Here is a 24,949-nt window from a genome sequence, read left to right as displayed (position 1 = left end):
TGATCCTAGATAGAAATGAGGCAACAAGTGAAATTGCATTCAAGTCTGTTTTATCATTGGAGTTTAAAGACGGCCCTTCCACTATACAACAGAGATCTTCCACATAAACCTATTGAGGATAGAAGCTTCAGGGGATTAGTGTTTCCCAGTAGTGTTGTTTTACCGCGCAGACCTTTGGACTGCACATCTGTCAGACAGTGTCTCAACCCAACTTTATTAGTTTTGTTGTCATTGCTGCTGTATGTATCATCTCTAATGCTTTGCCCATGTTGTGGATTTATGGGATGTATCCTTTAGTCTGGCAGCTCCACAGCTTCACTCAATCTGTTCTCTAATCCAGCAGGATTACTTATGAAAGCTGTCTGAACACACTAGACCAGACCGTCCCAACTTCTGTAACAGGGCAAAGGGTAAAAGAGCAATATGCTTCTGTCTGTACCAAAAGTTGATGTTGGACATGTGACATTGAATATACCCTGACAAATTAAGTTTAACACTACATTTGATTAGACAGCTTGTTCCTGGTTGAAGGAGAAGGACAAATGTTTTCACTGCCCTGGTATAGAACTCCAAAACTGTATACTATGCCATGAACTAGGGTCAAAATGATCCATATTTCAATACAATAATAAAAGTTGTTAAAGATGATCATTCCTGTATAAATTGGTACAAAATTAACTAAAATTAAAATTAACTACTTGTGTAACAACCACAAGTTGTTACACAAGGTTTCACACCAGCATTCCAGACACACAACTTAATCATGTATAAGAATCAAACCAATGGTGGTGAGGGAAACGCAGCAGACCCAAATAAAAATGAAATGATGAGTTTAATCCAAAACAACGTCCAGAAACCAGGGCTTAACACAGGTAGCAACTGGCTACACAAATGGACATGAACACACTAGCTCACACATACGACAAGGACCCGACAGAGACGCTGAGACACAGGTGACGTTTAATACACAGGAGATAATCAGGGAATGAGACACATCTGGGAAAAATCAAAGGGAGACCGGACAACATGGAGAATCAGAGACACAGAAAACTTGAAATAAATACACAGAAAAACACAGATCGTGACAGAAACTATGACTATATTATTTTAACATGGTAAGTACATCCAGGGTAGAGTCTTCAGGGACCGCTTTAGACAAAAAAAAAAAAAAAAAAAGCGTTGATGATAGGCAAATATCAGCTGCAGAGAAGGGGCAACAAAACTGAATTAAACTGTGATGAAACATCAGACAGTGTTCTAATGTTTGAGAGGTGGTAAAAAGGTCAGCAATTCTCCTCTATCTCCAGTAAACATAGAAGGAGCAAATATTCTGTTCGTTTATTAGCTACTTATTGACAGTGCTAGTCTGAACACCCCCACAGATGTTTTCCTAACATGCAACGTCTCTGTCCTTGCATGTTGCACTCAGTCCAACGTGCAAGTGGTTCCATAAGTAAACAGCTCAGTTGGTTATAAAAGACTGAAGCAGCAACGTGACCAGTGTGTGCCCTTCTTTATTGTTCTGCTGTTCAGTAGTAAGTGAATGAGAAGTTAATGTGGTAAATGACAAACCTAGCAAACGTTAACATGCGGTGGAACCAGACTGAAGCAGAAAGGTCAGAAACTGATCAAAACCCAAAGCAGCCTCCCCTGCTGACTGTAATCACAGAATGCTTGTATACAATTTGCTTGCATGTTGACTGCTTGTAGGAAAACCATATATATGCATTGGTAGACAAAACTCTCGTAGTGGTTGACCTGACATTAATATGTCCTTACTTCTGACATGGTTCTCAGCACAGTACAACATATCAGCTGCATGGATGAATTGATAGCCAGATCCTCGAACTCGTAGCTCAGCCTCAGTGTACCCAAGAACAATTTTCCCTCTGAAAGACAAAAAAGAACAAACACTCAATTAACAAAACTTTGTTCCATAGAAATTGAACAATATGCTTCAAATCTTAGAAGAAAGCCATTTTGAACCGTTAATAGGCGATAGTCTAAAATGTGTGCTATAAAACAGCACACATTTTAGCACATTTTTAGCACATATGTGCTAAAATGTGTGCTATTCTAATGTATGCTGCAACAATTTACACTAGTAGATTGAAAGCAGTTAATGGGCATGAGACCCCTAAAGGCAGTAAGAGGTGACATTACTTAGCATCACAGCCCAAGGGTGTAAAATCCAGCTTGTGTTTAGTCCTGAAAATCATGTTTTTGGTCCTGATCTCCAGGATGGACGGAGGCTGCAAAGGAGTTGCGATGGCAAAAAGGGCAAGTTGAGTCGTGCCTTTCCCTCCATTTTCCTGCTGCTGGTTTTGTCCATGCAGAAACTTGAGCCTGCCCTGGATGTTCAGAGCCTACAGAGGAAGCAAATTCACACGAGAAGAACATCCTCTCAATCTCACAGGCCCATCATTTTGTGTGTGAATATAAACTAAAGTGGCTTTATTTTAAACCCCCATACAATAACTCTTCATATTTATTAATTTCTCTGCATATTCATATACTCCATACATTCTCTACCATAAAGTGAAAATGTTGACATTTTACATCAGGAAGTCTCAGATTGTCAATATAAGCAGCGATTTCTGGATAAGTAGAAGAATTCTGAATAGAGTTAGGTATGAAGTTAAAACACTTTGAATTTGAAGAGGCCATATTTTACTCTTTAAACAAATTATTTAGCTAAAAATAGTAAATTGGTGGAATATTAATTCATTTTCAACACAAGAAAGGTGCCTCCTGGTATATTTCTGTGCATCTTTCATCAAAATATTCTATCCAAACCTTTGCTAAAGCAGGTAGATACTCTGAAAGCAACACCGGCCTGTGGTCTCCAGTCTGTAACTCACCAGGAAGCCAGAGGAGTTATCTAGCAGGCAGCGGAAGCGACACACAAAATTCCTCTCTAAGAAGGAGGAATTCTCTGGTGGAAGCTGCTTGGGGTTGTAGGTGACCAAAGAAGAGCTGCTGTCAGCTTCCATCTCTATGGCAACAAAAACACAAACCAATTCTTATATTTTATTTTTGAAAATCCCCAGAAATAACAACTTTCTTGTTTTTAGTTTCTCGTTTTTGCAATGTTCAGTTATTGGTAGTTTTTATTTTATGACAAATGCATTCCTGAATTCAGTTTTAGCTCACCGTTTTGAGAAGTTTCATGTGTTGAGGTGATGGACTTCATTTTCATATTCATATTGAGCTGGATTTCGTTCTGTGTAAGTTGCATCTCTCTGAATATATTGAGCAACCAGGTGTTCCTCAGACAAGCTGCACCCGGGTTGTGTTAAAACTGTCGATTTGAGCCAAAATACAAAGCTCCCCACCAAAGGGGACATACACACACACATAAGCATCTTAAAACCTAAATACAGATCTAGGACCACTTCAACTCATAAGCCACAGTGAAGATTACAGAGTCATGTGATTGGAGCTGGGGCTGGCCTCACAGCTTAATGCTGTGTGCTTAACCATCTCATAATGATGTCTGGCTGTTTGTTCTCAGAGGTAAAAAGCTAGAACCAAAATGCACCACCAGAGCATAGGGTACACAATAAATGATTTAACGGTTTTGCAAAACTATGTAAATTATCAAAGAACACATGTAAGAATGTGTCACCCTCAATCAAGTCATAGGAAGTATAAAAACCCAAATGTCTTCAGAAAGGAAACCAAAAATAATGGAGTAGATGGTTGAGCTCGTTTCTGTTTTTGCAGAGTAAAGACTTAATCAAGACTCTGCAGTCTTGATAGGTCCTCTCATGTTTTCTCATGATTAGAAGAGAGTGGTCACCTTGAGGGGAGTCCTGGGACATGGCAGACGCTGCATCCTGGGGAGGATTCAAAGCCCAGTGCAGGTTTCTTCTCAGCTCCTGCTGGTCCTCTGTATGGACAAGCTCATACACACTCTGGTGAATGACATCAGTCTAACGAGGAAAGAAAGAAATACATGAAGGAATTAACTGAGTACATGAGGCAAGTAGAAAGACGATACACACTTATAAAAGACACAGCGTGTCTTACTGCACCACTGAAATGCCCCACAGATGCACAACAATGTGACATGGGGTATGAAGGAGTGTAAATTGGTTTGAGATTGGCTTGGGGCAAGGTTTTCTACATCTGTGCAGGAACTTCAAACCATGAGGTCCTTCCTGCCTCCAGTGGAAATATAGCATGTTGTTTTAGAAAATGTGGGTTCCCAAATTTCTAAAGAAAACCAAGATACATAAACATGAACACACAGAATTACTTTAGATAAACAGATTATTGCTGAGTTTGTTATGCAGGCTCCAGTGATGGAACAATCACTAGTTATAGCAAAGACAACATCATAGTCACATAACCCCCAAAGGCTCCAGCTAAAGAGAAAAGCAGCTATGCATGTTCAGTTTGGTGCTATGGCGGCCAGTTTATGTTGGGATCTTAGGATGCACCGCCATCCTGTTTTCAGCAGAGCACAGCTGTTCCTGTGGCTCTAATAAGAAAAAACCAAGATATAAATAGAAAATGCAGTGATAGACATCTAAAACGAACAACCAAAACCCTTCAGCTTATCCCACCCACATGTTGAACATAAACTCCTCATCTGGATTTAAATATCAGCCTTTAATGCTAAACCAATGACTGGTGGCAAATGTACTACATAACAGACTTTTTTCATGTGTGTCTACACAGAATCGCTTATAAGTGATTGTTTTTTTCTGCCTGCTTATAACTTCATCTTCCACTAGTAGAAAAGTTGTAACCCACCCTGCCTCCATACTCTGGGTTTGACATTCACCACCTAATAGAGCAGACTCAAGGTGAAGAATACCTGATGGAAGCCCAAGTAGTCCTGGATGGTGTGAGAGGAATAGAAAATGGTCCCATCTGCAGTAGTAACCAGGACAAACCCATTGAGAGCCTGCAGGACAAAAAGCCACACAGCCTTGGTTTATATGACACTAGTGGAATTGGATCAACATGTTAGAAACCACTGAAACTGTAATGTTGACTTTAACATATTAGGCCATACTAGAACATCACTATCCTTTCTAAGCCTGTACACCACAGTTGTAAAACTCCAGTCCTCGAGGGCCACTGCCCTGCAGCTTTTAGATGTGTCTCTGCTGCACCACCTGAATAGAATAATTAGGTCATTAGCAAGGCTCTGGAGAACTGATCTACACAAGAAAGAGGTTATTAAGCCATTTCATTTCAGTGTTTTGTACCTGTGGCACATCTAAAAGCTGCGGGACAGCAGACCTCGAGGACTGGAGTTTGAGACCCCTATCGTACACAAACACAGATTCAGATGATCTACTCACAAATTGAAGTAAAACCTGAGAGAGAGATTTCCCAAATAGCAAGCAATGATAATTCAATGTTGAATTATGGTCAAAAAGATTTGTTCTGTTTAAGGTTGACGATTGATGATGGATTAACCATCAGACTATCATTCGATTGTAGCCAATTAACTAATGTTGAAAAGATGTTATTGAATCAGTGTTTCGTTTTGTGGTTGAATTCTAATGATTGAAATGCCAACCTCGGATCAACGTCTGATCAACGTATGATCAATGTTGAATCAATGTTGAATCAATGTACCGGTATGCTGTTTGTCACACCGCTCCCCCTCTGTTCTGGGTGAGAGTATTTTATTACTGGGCGGTGTTATCAGGATTTAAATGAAATGTTGAGGACAATGAGTTGTGATGCCTCTCTGTACATTTTCTTACTTGTCTGTGAATATTATTACTGACTCTTTGTGTATAATGTGTTGACATAAAAATATCTACAGATCACTACAAGCAGTGGAACAGCTCACGCTTTCACCCCTCAACTTTTTACACTAGTGGTCTGTCCCAACCACTGCTGGCTTATTTGTCACCAGCTTCTGAATTGAATTCTGTTCTGAGAACTTTGGCAGAAAGTTTGGCATTATTACTTTTATCTCACTTGTGTTTATTGGAAAATAACTGCATTGTTTTATGCTTATGCTACATCTTGATAGTTTAATGTATTATTATATGTGTCGACTAAAACAAAGAAATATTAAATATTTTTAATAAATATTAAATATTCAATAATAAAAACAGACGCTCAGATTTTTTTCACCTCACTAAACTGATTTGTGCTCACCACTGTCCTGCAGCGTAGGGTTAGAGTTAGACAGTACACACTCATCTCGTGATCTGCCACATCTCATCCAAAGCAAACAGAAGACTGCAAATGTCAATCAGCCACAAAGAGGAGCTGAGTCCTTCAGCTCACAGAGAGGGCTGGCAGCACTGATATGACTGAGGCTACATGTCCTCACACCGGTGCAGCACCCACTCACCTCCCAGCTGCTTATCATGGGACTCAGTCTGCAGATGAAGAGGTGACTTGCAACACTCCAATGAAAAAGTCAACAAAGAGGTCATCAGGTTTCAAGAGAGCATTTTGGTTCAAGCGTTGTTCATATGCATTTCTGTTTGTCTCCCCTGGTTGTTAATCCAGGCACACAGAGGATAAATCTGAAAGATGAAGATTTCCTACAGGCTGAGTTGACTGCCTGGATGGCTCACAGTTCCTCTCATCTGATGTCAAGGCAAACTGGTTCAGCACAGGTTCAGTCAGGAAAATTATAATGTTCAGCCATAACTTCATTGGAATATTGTTTCTCTAAATGACCTTTGTATTCTCATTATTACCAATATGAGGAATGGTACAACTAAATCTCCCAGCTCCAGTTGGAGAATATTTGGCAGCCTTCTCCCTCCATTTCCCTGGAATGCCAGGCTGATGCACATTTGAAGGAACTGGAGTGGAAAATCGCTGAAATGACTGCACCAAAACCCAAAAGACCTCTGTGCCAGTGAGCTTGTTCTACTTAGTGACACAGGCACTAAAGAGAAACACAGAAGCTCCATGAGATTAGCTCTCTGACCAACAGTTTTAAACACTTCAACAGCAACACACCTGGGAGGTGACACAATGTTATCTTCCCAACACATGTTAGCAACCAGCCACTGAGTCTTTCTTCTGGAGTAAAAGATGCAGATGCTTTCAGGGTTATCAGGTTTAAGAAAGGATCCTTTGTCTCAGGCTCAAAGGGAGACAGAAATGCTCAGTTATCAGGCAAACGCTGAAAAGGACCAATTCGGATGGAGCAATGGAAATTAAATAAAAAAGTGAAATTTAACAGAAAATGAAGGCAAAGTAATTTTCTGTACAAAGCTTTAAGCTTACACTCACTCCCTGTGTGCAGAAAATACTCATTTATAAAACGACAGAAAACCGTCGAAAGCAGCACTCAACTCAGTTCAAATTGGATTAAATAAGATATCTGACATGCAGTTTATCCAGTTTTTGTGTTTAAGATCTGATCTGTTTGAGTAAAGTGTAACACTTTAAATTCTCAGAGCAAGGCAGGCAGGGTCACAAGGGAACATGAGAGCCAGAACCAATCATCACTATCCACACCCTGCAAAAAACTTATAAACTGTAAAAGTAGATGTACAGAATGTTACAAACAACAGATCCATCCTGTATGAGGTGAAGTACTGACCTGCAGCAGCAGCTCTCCTTCACACACCTGCTTCTCTCCACCTCCTGGTTTCTCGTTGTTCCCTCTGGCTCCAGCGGCTCCCTTCTGACTGCTCAGGGCAACTGTAGGGACAAACACACAGGCCAGCATGTGTATCAAGCTCTGCAGTGACTGCCAGAATGTGCATGTGTCTCTATCTTTAATAGCATTGATTTCTCCAACAGTGTCTTCATAGTGCTATCTAAAAAAAATCATTCCTTCAGCTGCAGCCGATCCAGAATGCTGCTGCTGTTGTTCTCACTATAACCAGGAAGATAGAGCATATCACCCAGTTCTAAAGTCCTTACTGTTAGTTTGTTTATCACTGAACAGCTCAGCATAACACTACATTAAAGATCTATTGTTGTATCAACCTTCCAGACCTCTCAGGTTCTGGTTCTGGTCAGCTCTTCATCCAGAACCAGAACCAAACATGGAGAAGCAGCATTCAGCTTCTATGCACCACAAATCTGAAACAAACTTCTAGAATGATAACTCTTACTTGTCACTAATGGTCAGTTACCTCTCTGCTCAAGTGACTAGATAGAGGAATGAGAAAGGTTGCAAGACTAATTGATCATTGATCTCTGATCCCCCAGGACCACCAAGTCGTGACCCGTGAAGACCCCTGACCCAGAGGCTGAAGTGAAGGGATAACTAATTCTGGGCCAGATCTTTAAGTTTAAGAACAGAAGGTTAACAATAACTCTATGTCAGGGATGGTGCAATGTAAAGAGTCCAAGAAGGTACCAGAAAGCATACTGTAGGATTTGAGTTGGAAGTGTAACCAGTCTAATCTTTAAGCTTATTCACACATAAGTTTTTCATGAATTTGGTAGAGCTGTTTAAGTAGCTTTTGGATTTTCAAAAATCTTATTTATTTATTTACACATTTATTGTCTCTAAAATTAAGCCATCCTGTTTGATTAGGTAAGTCAGTAAATGAGGTTACATTACTTCTAATGAGCTCAAATTTGAGCTGCACTGCTTGCATTAATAATGAGTTATGCATTGCTGTGTAGGTTTTGGTGCAACTTCATTATTCTTCAATAGGACTTCAATAAACTGCTTTTTCTGACCTGTCCAGTCACCTCCTGTGGTGAATATAGACTGGTGTCAGGGCATGTGAGCGGATGGTTGCCATGGCACCCTGATTGACATGTAAGCAGTGACCCCAAAAAACCACAACTTGCTTACATTGGTAAGATTTTTTGTTTTAAGCTTTTGTCTGTTGGTAGCAGATACACAAACTCGCCTTTTCTCATAAAACTATTAAACAATTGTCATCTCCATTAATGATTTCTTTTCCAAATTTGAATTTAACCATTTATTAAATAAAAGTACAAAGATAGTAGAAGGTTCTTGACAGTCTGATACAAAGATGATGATGACAATAGATAGTCGGGGTCCTTTTGGTGAAAGTGGAAATTTTCTGCTGATTATTACAATCAAACCAGCAGACTGTCTTGGAAGGCAGAAGGCTGAGCCTGAATATCTGGGCTCAAGTTCTAATACATTGAAACACAACCAAGATAAGAATTAAAATGCTTTTTGGTATTTTAAGGTCATCTTACATTGGGAGCAACAAATAGAAGCAACATTGAAGTAATAAAACACAGAAGACTCACAGTCACCATAACACTACAAACTGAAAATACATGCAGAAATGACTTGAAGGCATTGTGATAGGAGACAAAATATAGAAATCATTTAGGGTAAGACCATCTCAAAAAGTGGTTAACAAAAAGTGGTTTTGAGATCAGAATGAACAAATCAGGACGCAGATCCATAGGGCAATTCAGAGCCGGTAGCCATGGTAACTGAAAGATTTGAGTTTCATGGTGAAGTAGACCTGGACCTCAGAGCGAAGGATGCTGCACAAGTTTTCACAAGTTTAGCAAGTAATGATTTTTAGCAATAGGTCTTATTCGCTGTCTGGAGATGGATCTGGATATGATGCACTCAGAATACTGAACCAACTGAAATTCTAAGCAATGTTTATCAATCCATTGATCACTAGTTTTGATCAGCACATACATGAAACATATCAACTCAAGGCTGTCCTGCAGTGTCCAATGATCCAGAAAACACTGCAAATATTGGCAAATATTTCACCACTTTCAATTTGTTCATCATACAAACTACAGCAGGATTAACTGGAACATTCTGAGCTGGTGCTGTTTACATTTCCAGCCCAATCCCTACATGTTGTCCTGGAATTCCTCCAAAGGGCTGTCACAGCTCAGCATACACAGACACCCCCCCCCCAACCCCCCACCCCGCCCCACCCCACACACACACATATATATAGTATGTCTTGCGACCTTCACAAGAACTTTGCATTGCCTAACATTCAGCGTTCATTTCTCCAGCCTAACCCTGACCTGAACTCAATTCACACATCAGTCCTAAACCCAGTCCATAACTGAAAAACAGCACACACACACACGCCCACACACGCACACCCACGCACACCCCCACACACACAGATGCATTGATAGGTTAGAAGAAAATACTTTATTTTCAGATGAATCATATAAGAAATACTGCTTTAGCAGCAGTCTGTTTATGCAACATTGTCTGATCAGACGAATTATGAAACAGTGCTACATGTGCAGACAGCATCAGGCCAGCATGTTAAGCCTATGAAGGGGAAGGGTTCCCTGGCACTGACTGCTCAGCTGCAGAGTAATGTTGATGATTAGATCAGATCCTTCACCCACATTCAGGTTACATCACAAAACAGGGGGAAGAAGATGCCATGAGGTCTGATAGCAGATTGCTTTAAGAATCACTTTTATATCTGCAATCAGATGGGAAAAGTCATAGAGCAAACTTTGCATCCCTACTGATGTCCAGACAGACGCTTCAACTTTCACTGACAAAGCAACACTGGCTGTCTGCTGGCAGGTTTACATCACTCTGGCTCACGTTAATGCCTAAACTTTCAATTCTACAATCATTGAAAACTAATAATTCTTGAGTTTTAAGTTGTTCATTTTTGTTATCATAAAAAGTAATTCAAAGTGTAAGAAACTAGGAGCTAAGATGCGAGGGGAACTATTGAAGGGTGCAAGGGCACATTAAAAGTTGTACCCTTCAACTTTTAATGTGCTGGTGGAATTTAGGGAGCACTACTTTCAAGTCAGCATGGTGAAAATTACCCGTGACCATATATACATATACATCACTTGCATACATATATTGGTGGGGGGGATATTCATTATTTTCAGTGAATAAACATGTCTCTAATACAAACATACTGTTTAAAATAATTCAATGATTATCTAGTACATTTATTAATTTGTTTCCATCAATAACATTTGCACATTAATGTTTCACAATGAAAAAGATTGTTTGTACCTAAAGCTGCAACATCACCAAAGAATCACTGTAATAAAGATCACAGAGAAAAGAGACATTAGACTACATGCTGCCCCTAAAGGCTTATGTCAGGTTAGGCTCAGTTCAGGTGTTAATCTGCACCTATTTGCAGCTAATCAGGACAGCAGCTACTGTCCAGATAAGAACCAACACTGGCAGTCCAACAGAAATGACAAGTGACATATTATGTCTGTTTTTAAATATGCTGATGCTCATTTTATGAGTTTCTACAGCATAATTAATATGTCAGCTGTTTTTTTCTGTGTCCGTGAGCATTGATCATTGCTGTGCAAACATAAATTATTGTGTTAGTGTGAATTATTCTACTCAATTGAGAATGGCAGTGATAAAACCTCTCATTGCACTGAGCTCATGATGAACATACAGTGGCTTGCAAAAGTATTTGTACCCTTCAACTTTTCCAAAAACCCAAACCACAGACTATAGAAAAATGCTGAATAACACTGCTTACCAACCAATGCTGTAAGGCCTTAGCGGTTTAGAAGGTAAAATGAGATAAAAAGCTAAAGCTAGTGGAAATACTAATAATAGCTTGTAGGCTATCACTGGCAAGTTGACTTTCAGCAAAGTACCCCATGCAGTGTGAAAAAAGACATGTAAAAGCTAAAATTAGCTAAAATTATCTAAAATACAGGAACATACTCCATGCAGAGAAAGAAAAACATGAAAAAGTTTCAATTAGCTGAAATGCTAAAGCTATCTAAAATAGTTTTATGACATGTATGCTAGAATAAGCATGTTGTACAACAATTATAAACTCCATGCAGAGTGACGAAAACATGTAAAACTAGCTGATAACTAAAACTAGCATAAAAACACCTAATGATAGCATCTGAACAGCAGTAAAATGTTGACATACATAATGTACACCTCGACCCAGTCATACGTAGCCCTTGGATCCCCTGCATGTTATTGTTATATCTGAAAATTATGTGCATGCGCACATTGCTGGAAGGGAAAAAAGCTATTGTCAATTAACAGTATGTACGCTGCTCAATATGTAAATGGCGGAGAAACAATATACCATTTCAGGGAAACTGTTTATTTCCCTGAAATGGAAATAAACAGAGAAATATTAGCATGGCCATCATGGGTGGCCATACTAACTAGCCTTAGCGTTTGTGGCAGGTTTTGTAGTGGTGATCCAGCTGTAGTGTAGGGAAGAGATGTGGTTATTTAGGCCTCATGAGATTTTTACTTTGTGCGCGGTGCACCAGGGTCGCACTGACCCCATGTGAGCTTTTACAATGTCTTTTTGTGTGTGGTTTCGGAATGTAATGGTCAAACCTAAATGCTTCCCTTCTGTCCCACCATGACATTTTTCATGCTCTTCCTAATTGTTGCGCTAAGACCGCAGGATGGCTAAGCAAAACCTTTCAGTCCATTTGTCATTTCCTAAATCATTTGGCTTTGCTCCTTTTAACCCATAGTACACTGAGGTGACTAATACCTGCTGCCATGACAGCTGACATGCTGTATGCAACATGTAGAGAGTTACAGTACATGAACATATTCCCACTCATTTGAAGAACAACACTTATAAGTTCTACTACATTGATGCTTTTAGGCCTTATGCAGCAGTATTTATAGTCCAAGTAATGATTAACAACTTAAAACAGGCAAGCCAGATAATACGTTCTATAACATTCACCAAAAGGTTACCTGGCTTAGCATTAGGCACTAGGCTACAATAACACTGTGCTCCTAGCTAGTTGATTTTTCTGTGATGCTTATACTTGGTAGACAATAAAAACTACTTTATCATTCTGGTTATGACTTAGGGTTTTAATGCTATTTTTACTTTACACAGGGGTCGATCCTTTCTGCCTCTGCAGTGCCAAACTGTAACAAACATGGCCACCTGATGGGATAATTATATTTCCCAGAATATACACCACAGCTCTGTTCACCTTTAGCACCACATTTTAATGCAAACACAACAAACAACCTAAGCCTATGGCCATGTTTTAAAAGTTGATGAACGCTGACTTCTCCTGGTGTTCCACAGCTCCTGTAAACACCAAACAGAGTCATGCTTTGAGGCTCTTGCACTAATTCCAGAGTGCATCCCAGCTAAACCTTTGCTGATCAGACTGTCCACTTCTGGAAACAACTGAAACACAGAACTAGTGCTGTTTACACACAACTAATTACATTGAGTTTGTCAGAAAGCCAGGAGCAACGGCCACATGGTCCTGGTCCTGAGCGCTGCACAGCAAATCTGCTGCCCTAATCTAACAACCCTGAGCTTGTTAGTTACTTAAAGACAGCAGGAAGTGAGCTACAGTTGATAGACAAGTGCTTGTTTCATAGTTTACACTTTGAAACAATGTCCAAACTGGACATTGGAGTCCAGGTTGGACTCCAATGTCAATATTTCTATGTGACATCTTTAGCAGCCAAATAGATGTGAAATGGTTTTGCATTACTCTGTCAAAGGATGAAAAACTGCAGACATGTAGCTATCTGTTTTCAGGGCTGTGTGTCTATGCAGCCACACAGCAGAGAAGAAGCACTGCTCGCATCAGTGCAGCTGCATCCTGTCTGCTTCAGTCCAAACAGCCATTTCAAAGAGCAGCTTCCTTAAACAAACATGGCTCTGCCTTCATTTCATAAATTCTTTAAACTTCACAGTTTCTCTCCATTATTCATGTTCCCAGAGCATCCAGTGGCCGCATTGCAGCATTTTCACATAAAGTTACAATGTCTTCAGTGGAGAAAACACAAGCAGCTCCTCTGAGGCTACTCCGTTTGCTTCTTAAAGAAAAGAAGCCTACCTAAAACTCTTCATCTCCATAAATAACAATCCTGTCAGATGGCATCTCTCAAAGGTGTCATCTAAACACTCACTGAAACCAGTTTAAACATCAGCATACATGGTAACTTCCATAAAGCTCTGATATGAGATATATGTTCATGTTCCACAAGATATATCACAAAAACAGCTCCATCTGCAAAAACACTCTAACTTACACATCACTTAAAAGCTACTGTCATGTTTTTCCACACAAAAAAATAAGACAAACATAGACTAAGTTAGAGATTTACCACAGTAAGTGGAAAGTATTGCACAGAACATCAAGACTATCCCCATGTTCACACCACATGAGAGTTCATGTCTCTTACTAAAGACACTGTTGCAGTGCAGTAGTACAAACAAATAAGAAAACATCAGATTATGTCAGAAACCCAATTTGGTGTGTAAGCTCACCAGAGAAGAAGTTCTTGGCTCGTAGGTAACTGACGCTCAGCCGTAGGATGGATAGTTTGTCCAGACTAGCAGTGACCTCCTCAGGAAATGGCAGCAGGCTGGCCAGTTGCTCCAGTTCGCCATTCAGCCTGTCTCTGTGCCGTTTGGACGGATTTGACTTGGTTCCCTCAGCAGATGGCTGTTTCACCCTGATAGACAGATGAATAAAGTCTTAGGTAGAGTTTAGATTTGTCCAACCTCTGCTAAAATAGCAGTTTTTAAAACACTTATGTTTTAAAATGTGTATAGTCCAATCTATTGTGATTCCCATCAATATTGACCTTTGGTCTTGTGTTAAACATACATAGCTGTAAGCCATTTTTAAACATTTGATACTGATAAAATATGTAATGTGATTATTCATTAAGACTGTCAAAATTGTTAGGAAATGTAGTGGCGACCTGAAGAAACCTCCCTAACACCAAATGGAAACCAGTTCTATGGAAATTAAGCAAGTGCTTCTCAAATGCTGGAGCAGTGACTCAATAATAGCATTACTTAATGCTAACACTTTGTCAGCACCAATGAAGATTCCCACACCTCAGGCTGGTGAACACTTGCAGTCCAGACAAAGGGTGGTTCTACTAAATGGAGCTAATCATTTTTCTACCTGGGCCTTTTATAGACTGTGTGTAGCGCGATGGTGCCCAGGTTCAGTCCTTGAGCACTACCATCCTGCAACTTTTAGAAGCGTCCCTTCTCAAACACAGTTGAATCTAATGAACTGCTAAGGGAACTCAGCCATTGGAACCAGGTATGTTTGAGCAGGGTTGCAGGATAGTAGATTGTGACTTGGGCACCACCGTACAGCAGTGAAATTTCCTATGTCATCTGGCCATCATTAAGTATGGGAAGATGTTGATGTCATAAGCTCTGTTTCCATTGACCATGAAATTGCACAAACTGGAATAACCAAAATAAATTTGCTTAATGGAAACATGCCAGATTCAAGAAAATGTTTTTCAATGAAAGGTTTTTGTGGCAGGATGAGGTGGTTTTTCAGCTGTATAAAAATGACGTGCGTGGGTTCTCTCTGGGTACTCCAGCTTCCTCCCACAGTCCAAAATCATGACTGTCAGTTTGATTGATCTCTGGAGATAGACACCAGCACACCTCACAACCCCACCAAAGATAAGCATGTTGGAAAATAGATGGATGATGTTTTTCAATAATGAAGTCTGGAGAGTTAATGCACTTTTATTTCCTATGAGAAGATGTTTATTCTGATGTAGAGTAATTTTAATAAAAAGCATTCAACAAACAAAGGATAAACGGTTTGAGAAATAAGTTCTCCAGTCAAATTTGAGGTTAGAAGACCTCTTACTATTAACCGATGCATCTTTTCTAATATTATATTATCATTCATAATTTCATCATCTGAAATATTACTGTTTAACCAAGTTTCAGAAAGAGTAATTACCTTGAAAGTGAGCCCTCATCTGATTAAGTTAATTTTATGCATCAAAATCCTAACGTTGAAATGGATAATATGCATGCCTTTAATAGAATTAATTTTTACATTGTGAAATCAAAGCAAAAATGGAATTACGGTATGCATGCAATTCATCACCAGAGAAAACAGTGTGTACCAAGGACAGGCAGTTAAAGAACAATAGGAACACATATTCACACTCATACTTACAAAGGACAAAACACAAAAAACATCAAATAATAATAATAATAGTATGAGTGGGATCATAACTCATGTTTATAGTCCAATCTATATGACTCATTCTAACAAAAAAAAAAAGAAATACATTTATTCATACTAAATAACGTAATAGGCCTTAAGGCTTTCATCTGATGACTTACTGAATAGAAGAAAAGCTAGAGAAAAGAGTAATTACGAGAAATATTTATATTACTTGATTTATCAATCAAAGCCTTCACTATCAATGCAACTAAAAATAAACACATAGGTGATTTTCTCTAGGTCTTGCTAATACATTAGTCCTTTAATCCTGGAAATGTTCTACAGGATAGAAGGCTGACTTTGTAACTGTTTTTATATGACTCTGTAGGTTCAAGTTTAGTTCATCACTACACCCAGATTTCAGGCTGATCTGTAGCTTCCAGCTGTGATAACTGACTCTAGATCTGTAACTCTAGATTGTTCCTCTTATGGGTCCAAAGATAATAACTTCAAAGTTTTTACAAAGTTTTAGACATCCACACATTTATCTGTTCTAAGCATCTGGTCAGTGCATGTATGGGTTCAGAGTCACCTGTGGACATCGTAATGTAGAACTGTGTATCATCTGCGTAGCTATGGTAACTAATCTTTATTTCCTGTTACAAGCTTAGCTAGTGGCAGCACATACTGAATAAGAGCAGCCCTATGATTGAACCTTGGGGTACCCCACATGTGACTACAGTCACATACGGTAATAAATTATGCTTTTAAATGTTAGCATCATTAAGAGAATATTTATTTCAGTCACAAAGAGAATGCATGCCAACAACTAAACAGCACTGAGTGAGGGTTCAGTCCTTATTAACCCGGGTGGACATGATCCAAGATGAAGGCTCCTGCAGCCAGTTGAGAAAGGAACGCCTCTAATAGCTGATAATCACATGCTCCCAATTCAGCAGAGGGCAGGGCTTCCTGCTGCTTAAACCAGAGATCTGACTGCATCATGCATGGAGGATTATACCAGCAAAGACAAGAAGGCAGTACATTTGGTGCAGCTGTCATGGTGACTCCAAGTTCATTCATGGTGACGTGCATGACTCACCATCACTGCAAAGTGAGAGAACAGGCCAGAAGTCTGGTCACAGCACCCAGCCTCCCAGACTCCGGGCCCCCAGGCCCTTCTATATTACCATGTGGTTCACATGTCTCTTCATCAAGCTGTGACAGTTGTACAGTGTTTATTTTTTACAGGGTTGCAGCCAGATATCCCTGCTCATAAATACGATTTTAAAGTTAGTTTTTTAACATATATATATATATATATATATATATATATATATATATATATATATATATATATTTAACCAGTCCACACTACAGGGTCATAGACTATAAGGTGTAGACAAATAATTATAATAACTTACCAAAATTAATTTTTTTTACACAAAAGACAAAAGAGTTTTGGATTTTAAATGTCGATAAGCAAATAAACATAAATCTCTTCCCCACCAAAAAAAGTCTCTGTGTTTCTTGTCTAAAGTTCATAGACAGGAAATGGCTCCCAATCAAAATGCCCCACAGCAAGAGCTGCGAATAAACAGAAAAATACATAAGTCCTGTGTACAATATGAGCTTTACAATGAATAGAATAGAATCATAAAATAGACTTAAAGGTCACGTAAATTAAAGTCAGTCCAGTTTTTCTTTTATCACCTACACTGGACAAATATCACATGCATTTTTTTTTTCACCAAGGAACAGAAACTCCTAGTTTTTAGTCATTTTAAATTTTGATTCATTCTAAAACTTACAAGCAACTTTTGACTAAGTGATGTCACAAGTTTCCAGGACTTCCAGTTTGACTGGTATAGCGGCTGGAGCACTGGCTACTTCTGGTGCAGAAATATGAGGCATGTCTCACATCAGAGATATATGATGTGAGACATATCATATGGATATCATATATCATATATATCATATGGAAGATGCACAAATCAGATTTTTTGAAGGGGAAAGTTTCATATTGAGCCTTTCAGACTGCTACAAAAACACATCTGCTTCAAATTGCATTTACCTGTTCGAATGTAACCATTCTTCCTCTTAGGATGGCAACTAAAGAGTTCACTGCAAGTTCATTCCGATTTTGTCTCCAAATAATCAACAAAGTAATAAAAGAAATTGACCCATGTATATTGTTACACAGCAGCTGCCATGTCTACAGTAGCAATATTAGAATAATTTTATTTATTTTAATTAAGCTAACTGTCATCATCGTACAATAATGGATGTCCTGCATCCATTCAGCATTAAAACTGTGTTCCAACCAAACAACAGTCAGAGCATCTTTAATCCTCACCAGCACAACGGCAAAGTCCAATCATTTCATCTGCAGTAATTTTTGATATTTAAATTGTGTCAGAAAATAATGTTCCTTACTATTTCATTCAGATTTCAGTAATGCTATTCTCTACAAGAGTGAGACATAGAAAATCTGATTATTTTGTGAAATAATCTGATTGTAATTCCCCCAGCAGAGCTTAGCTTTATTTATTATATTGCTACATTCCAACATACAAAATACACAATCATAGCAAACTAAAATAAACATTTTAAGCAATTAACTCATTCATTCAAGGAGAAAAAGCTATACCCAAACATGTCAGTCTGACAAAAAGAGATTGATTCCTTATTAAATCCTAAAGAAACTGTGATTAAACTCAATTTTTTTCAAGTGGGGTGATTTCACAAGCAAAGACATCTATCAGTGTGGAAAGGATTACAAAGCCATTTTTAAAACTCTGGGATGCCATCAAACAAAGTGAGCGTCATCATCCACAGCTGGAGGAAACACACAGCAGTGATGACCCTTTCCAGGAGAAACTGGTCAATTATTCTAGGAACACATTGATGGTTCAACCAGCAGGTCACACAACTACCCAGAAAAACATCTATCACTCTGCAGGCCTCACTTACTGGATGGAGGTCAGAACTAAAGATTAAGAGCAAGTAAGAGAGACTGGGCAAAATGGCCTCCAAGGCCAGAACCACTGGTGACGCAGAGAACACAAAGGCCTGTCTCACGTTTACCAAAAAAAAAAATCCTGATGATGCCAAAGATGTGTGGACTAATGAGAAGAAAGCAGACCCTTTAGGAAGATTCAGTCTACCTTTCTGGCCTCATTTCTCAGCCACTGTTTCTCCATCCAATCACCAGTATTTAAACTCCTCATTGGCTGTCAGTTGCAGCTGGATACTACTATCCCTATGGTTCCCTGTGTGTTGTCCGTTCTAACCTGTTCTATCCCCTCATTAAACTAACCATCATATGAATTCGCCTGAGTGTCTGCATTTAGGTCCTCACCTTGCACCAAGCAAGACAAAGCTAACAGAGCTGGATTTTCAGAAACAGATCCATCATACTGACAGTCAAACATGGTGATGTTTGTGTGATGAAGCTTCCTTTCCACCAGAACATCATGCAGGAGAACATCCAGCCATCAGAACAGAACCTGGAGCCCAATAACACTTTGGTTCTGCAGCAGGACAACAAAAGAAAGTCCAGTAGAAAGACCACACTAAATGGATAAGAAAAACTAAGTGAAGTTTTGGATTGACCTAGCCAAAGTATGGTTAGTCGGAGAGTATAGTATGACGCTTAATAAGGCATTCTTACTGGAGAGCCCCTCTAAATGAAAAAACGTCTGTAAAGGAGAGAAGGCCAAAATCCCTTATTGGTGGTGTTAAGTCATTGCTAGGTAACACAAAATCTGGATGTGAGTTATTGGTGGAACACCAAGTTAGCAGACATATTGTTTGCTATGGATCCACCAAGTTAGCAGGTTTAGGAGAGACATATTGTTTGCTATGGATCCACCAAGTTAGCAGGTTTAGGAGAGACATATTGTTTGCTATGGATCCCCTCACCATCTAATTAATGACATCTTTAGAAAAAAGATTTTTATATTTCAGATTATCTTTATCAGATATTAAAATCAGTTTGATTTGAAACATTTAGGTGGGAAAATTTCTTGTTTGACTTTAAGGGTGGGAATGTTTATTTTTATTTTTACCATGAGCTGCTGTAAAGATTTCAGAATGTTCACTTTGTAGGGGTTCTTTAAAATGCATAGAAAGTTGTTGTGTTCTGTTACTGATCTTTGTCTTATTGTTATAATATCTTATGAATGAGCAATTGCAATGTCAGTTCCTAATTTATATACATCATTCATTTGTCAGAAACTGAGCAAAGCTGCATAATGATATGTCCCAATTTTCTTTCTGTACTTTTTCAAAGCAAAATCATAAAATGTAGTGAAATATGCATGAAAACCACTGGTCTAAAGTATCATATTTTAAATAATATATTAATTATATTTCAATAGTTATTTGCCATTAGTATTATTGGTTTCTGGGGAAAAGATTATCATGTTTTGAAATTAAATTGCACCTTCAGACTTTTTGTTTCCATATCAAGATGTCTTATTTCAATGCACTTCAGAATTTTTTTTTTCTGTAACAAATAGGAGTTGGAGAAGAACTGCAGGGCTTTTGGTAGATAACAGCCGAGCTTACAGAACATCACAGACTAAAATCTCATTTTCACAGTAAGAAATAATTAAATTTCATTTTCAACTTGGACATTTTTTGTATTCCACTGCAATAAAATCGTTTGTGTAATTTATTTTTAATTCAGCTGAATCCCTGACAGTGAAGCTACGCTGTCAGGGATTCATTTCGCTTCTTAAAAAAGCTGATAACAGGCAGCTTTTAAAATAAAGAACATTTCTGACTGATCGAGCTACAATTTGCTGTTACTTTAGATTTTACTGTTTTCATTTCTGCATCTGAAAATATTGAAATAAAGTATAATAAAACGTGTGTAATATTATCCAGGCCACTGCGCGCTGAGTGGATGGGAGCTAAAGGAGCGATGCAGCTGATCTTCTGAAGGACGTTCATGAGGAAAATGGCGTCGTACTGATCCCGATGACCAAACTAAATGTTGCTAAACAGCCAATACAAAGTTATTAAAACGAATGGAATATTGAGGCCTATTTGCTCCTCCATCTTCTTAGGGATTAATTTATTATTTCTGTTGAGGAAGCTGAAGCTGCAGGTCGGACGCTGAGGCCTCTGCAGGCCTGAGATCTGATCCATCTCTTTTTACAACAAAAACATTTTTTCCAGCGTTTTTCTTTTTCTAAAACCACATTTTTCCAGAATAATCGGGGCTTTCAAAATTAGTGCGAGCTAAGAAAAAAACGAAATCTCCACGAATTCGTCAGACTAGTTCTACTTGTCTGGCCGCAGTTTTGCGCCTTCTGAAGCCCAGTTCTGCTCAGCAGGTGCATCTCAACTGATCTGCACTCATTTAAAACACATTTTATAATAAAGATGAGAAACTCATCGGAACTCACGCTCTCTGGACAGGTTTTCTCCTCTTGCGTCCTGCATACATGTCTGCTCCTTTTCTAGAAGGACACGCAGAACCCACCGGCCAACGTTCCGTTAGAATCTTCCGCCCGCATACATCATGTCCGATAATAGGAATAACAAATCCAAAGGCATCAACGGATGAACTGGACAGGAAAGTAACGCAGTAGAGTCCTGTCTCTGAGCAGCAGCTCCTCAGAGCGTTGGCGCAGTTTGCACCAGAATGTAGCGCATCTCTCCTGCGGGTCAGACAGCTTGCAGACAGCAGCAGAGCCTCTTCCACTCCAACCTGCAGCGGGGCCGCGCATTCCACGCACTTAACCCAGTTGCGTGAAGCAGACACCCACCCACTTGGATGATTTCAGCAAATAGCCTGCATGCTCGGTGTCCTGTGCAGGTTTCTGCCGTTAAAATGTTCGTCTGTGCTTCAGAATATTAAAATCAGAATTTTAATCAGAATATTAAAATCAGAATTTTAATACTCTGAGATATTAAAAAATATTTTTTTAGGTCATCCAGAGGTCACCATCCCGCCGTCTTGCTCCATAACAAACTTAAGTGGGCTACTTGCTCCTCCTTCAGTGCTTCGTTTGTGCAAGTTTGTGCTGTTAGAACCATAATTAGTGCAGCTTTCCTTTATGATATTATGATGGCTTTGAGTTGTTTAACAATTTTTCCCTTTGCTTCGGCGCACTGCACTAAATTAGTAATACCTACATCTCCAGGTTTCATTTTGCTAACGGGATTGTTCTACCGGCAGCGCTTCTATGGATGGCAACTAACAGAATAATGTTTGCCCTCGCATGTGCGAAGTTTCCGGATGTAAACATTCACATGCAGGGGGTCCATGATGTCTCATAAAGGAAAGCCGCAAAAAATGACAGATTAAACGACAAAGCACTAAAATAGCAGCAAGTAGCCCACTGTGATTGGTTTTAGAGCAAGACGGGGGATGGTGACCTCTTGGTGACCTAAAAAAATAATAATTTTTAATATGTCCTAACCAAAGCAGCACAAAGAAAACTTTTAACAGCACCAATGAAGCTCAACGACTCAGTCTATTTGCTGAAACTTTTCACGTGGATGGGTGTCAGCTTCACTCAGTTACTACACCCTCCTCTGTCAGGAACGCGCGATGCGAGCCTCCTATTGGTCACGGCACATGTGCGCGAGCACGTGGAAGAGTCTCCTAGAAACACGGAACGAGCGTGTTCACGTGTGCGCGCTCCCGGGTGAATCTCACCATCCAATCAGGGTACTTACAGACAGACGCCGGCGGTTCAGAGTGGTGTATGTGGGTCAGGGGTCAACTGTGACATAATGGAGGGGAATCAGCCAGACAGGATTTGGGTGAAGATGCTGAGTTTCTTCCAAAGTGGAGGAGAAACAGAAAACTATGACCTGCTTCATGATCAGGCTGAGAGAAGCAGCCGCAGCAGCTTAAAGCTTCTACACCAGGGGTCTCAGACTCGCGGCCCGCGGGCCAACTGCGGCCCTCGGGACGATAGTTTGTGGCCCCCACCTTAATATGAAAGTTTAATGTTAGTGTGGCCCGCGAGCAGTGATGTCAGTAACGCGTTAATTTGTAATGCGTTACTGACGTCAGACCACTTTTTTCAGTAACGAGTAATCTAACGCGTTGCTATTTCAAATCCAGTAGTCAGACTACAGTTACTTATCAAAATCATTTTTGCGTTACTATCTTCTTTTGTTATTTAATCGTATTTCCTCTACTCGTCTTGTCGAGTGACCGACGTCTCTATGCGACAGAAATGTAAACAATGGAGGGAGATGCGCATTTTGTTGGTGGAAAAACTGGAACTATTTTGAGATTCTGCCGCCAAGTCCGATTATTATAAGCGGCTTTGGGCTTCATTTTTTAAAGTCGCTTGCCGATTTAATGAGTGGCGGGTTGCGCTTTTTGGGCTCGTTTTTGAACGTGAAGTTGCTCATTTGGGCTTGGAAATAAGCAGAGACTCATAATAAATCCCAGAATTTGTCCGTTATTAAGGTAGTTTTAGTCAGTCTCTCCTGTTCATCATTTCTCAGATGATCCGTCCCGCTGTGTCTTTGTTAATGTCAAGTTAATGTATTACCACTGAATGACGTCGAGCTTCGCGTTGCGCTCCAGAAAACTACAAACATCGAGACCAATTTAAACAGCGCAATAAACGTGAAAACAGCCACGAATGAACGTGTCCGTAGTTTCCAATAATTATAATGGCAACTTAATTCTAATTATTAATACTAAGATAAGTGTCGCAAATCTGTGCAGCCATCTGAGCTGTGAGCTGCAGGAGGAGCTCTGTGCGCAGTGACACCAAATGCAGGGGTAACACAGAACCTGGAGGCTGGGGGAGGGAAGGGGGGGGGGGGGGCTTTAAAATCCTTCTTAGAGTTTTCCAGACAACAGTGGACCACACAAACTACTCACGTTTTTTATTTTTCTACAATCTCCTCTTCAGTTCAACCTTATCAGTGGAGACACATTGTTGATGTTACCATTATAAAATAGCTTACAAAAAAGTATTGGCAAAGCTCAATGTGATTTTCACAGGAGGCGGAGTGTTGTCAGCACCTGCTGAAAGTAACTAAAAAGTTACTTTTAGTGTAACTTAGTTACTTTCCAAATCAAGTAGTCAGTAATCTAACTAAGTTACTTTTTCAAGGAGTAATCAGTAGTTTGATTAAAGTTACTTTTTCAAAGTAACTATGCCAACACTGCCTGCGAGTTTGATATGATTGGCACTTTTCAGTGTTGTGTGCGGAGCTGAACTAACTTACCAATCACAGTGCTTCAAATGGAGCTCATTGACCCGCAGTGCCACTCTGAACTCAAAGCCAAGTTCAGGGAGGTGAGTGGACAAGCAGACAAGCTTGGGCAATTTTTGAGAGAATTGCCACCCAGCTTCCCTGAGCTTTCCCAAATGTTCAAGCGGACCATGTGTCTTTTTGGGAGCACATACTTGTGCGAAAAGCTCTTCTCTACCTTGAACTTCAATAAGTCCAAGTACAGGTCCAGACTTACTGACGAGCATCTTCAAGCTCTACTTAGGGTCTCAACTGCCTCCTCCCTTAAGCCAAATGTGGCTCGGCTATGCGAGAGGAAGCGCTGCCAGACCTCTAGCAGTAAGAAGTAGGCAGAAGAAACAGTTTATAAACTGTTATATTCATAACAGTTTATGTTCAATGTTCCATTCATGTTCAGAAAGTTAAAGGTTAAAGAACTGTTAATACAGCCATTTGAATCTGTCAAGAAAATCCGAGATCATCCCACTTCCCCATGCTGGAGATTTTAGTTTAACAGTAACAATAAATAAAGTTATCTTTAAAATTAATTACTCAAGTAAAATCTAGACCCAACATTAGACTTAAATGTCAATAAAATCAATTTGGTTGTGTGTGTTGTTTCTGTCTCCTGAAAACTTTGCTTTAATTCTACTTTTTTCTATTTAATCATAAGAAATCCTAGTCAAGACAGAGAGAGTCATGAAACAAGAAGAGCAGGTTTCCTGGAAAAAGAGGAAGTAAGTTTCCAGCCTGCAGTTTTATAAAAATAGTTCAGACTATTACTTATCTCAAAGCATGAAAGTTTTAAAGAAAGAAATCTAAACATTGTGAGTAATTGGATAAGATTCAAAGTAAAATACTTATATTAATATTGGTT

The 24,949-nt window shown here is 39.4% G+C and overlaps 1 protein-coding gene and 1 long non-coding RNA gene across 2 annotated transcripts in view; one reads left to right on the top strand and one right to left on the bottom strand.

Moving 5' to 3' along the window:
* LOC122840127 (aryl hydrocarbon receptor-like) overlaps window positions 1–21,559 on the bottom strand; it is a 30,012-nt gene extending 8,453 nt beyond the window's left edge. The window contains exons 1-8 of the mRNA XM_044132326.1: window positions 21,267–21,559; window positions 14,178–14,365; window positions 7,544–7,644; window positions 4,826–4,915; window positions 3,803–3,935; window positions 2,862–2,995; window positions 2,164–2,366; window positions 1,780–1,889 (exon numbers count right to left, since the gene is read on the bottom strand). Coding sequence (XP_043988261.1) covers window positions 1,780–1,889; window positions 2,164–2,366; window positions 2,862–2,995; window positions 3,803–3,935; window positions 4,826–4,915; window positions 7,544–7,644; window positions 14,178–14,365; window positions 21,267–21,307 — 1,000 coding nt within the window. The 5' untranslated portion in view covers window positions 21,308–21,559. The remainder of the gene's footprint in view (window positions 1–1,779; window positions 1,890–2,163; window positions 2,367–2,861; window positions 2,996–3,802; window positions 3,936–4,825; window positions 4,916–7,543; window positions 7,645–14,177; window positions 14,366–21,266) is intronic.
* LOC122840128 lies at window positions 8,596–20,829 on the top strand. Its single transcript, XR_006372170.1, has 3 exons — window positions 8,596–8,762; window positions 20,373–20,453; window positions 20,743–20,829. It is a non-coding gene; the product is annotated as an uncharacterized LOC122840128 (long non-coding RNA).
* Window positions 21,560–24,949: the final 3,390 nt, after the last annotated feature.

This window comes from Gambusia affinis, linkage group LG11 (genome assembly GCF_019740435.1).
Source record: "Gambusia affinis linkage group LG11, SWU_Gaff_1.0, whole genome shotgun sequence".
NCBI lineage: Eukaryota > Metazoa > Chordata > Actinopteri > Cyprinodontiformes > Poeciliidae > Gambusia > Gambusia affinis.
The sequence above is the reverse complement of the archived record's forward strand: the minus strand, read 5'-3'. Positions and strand labels throughout refer to the sequence as shown.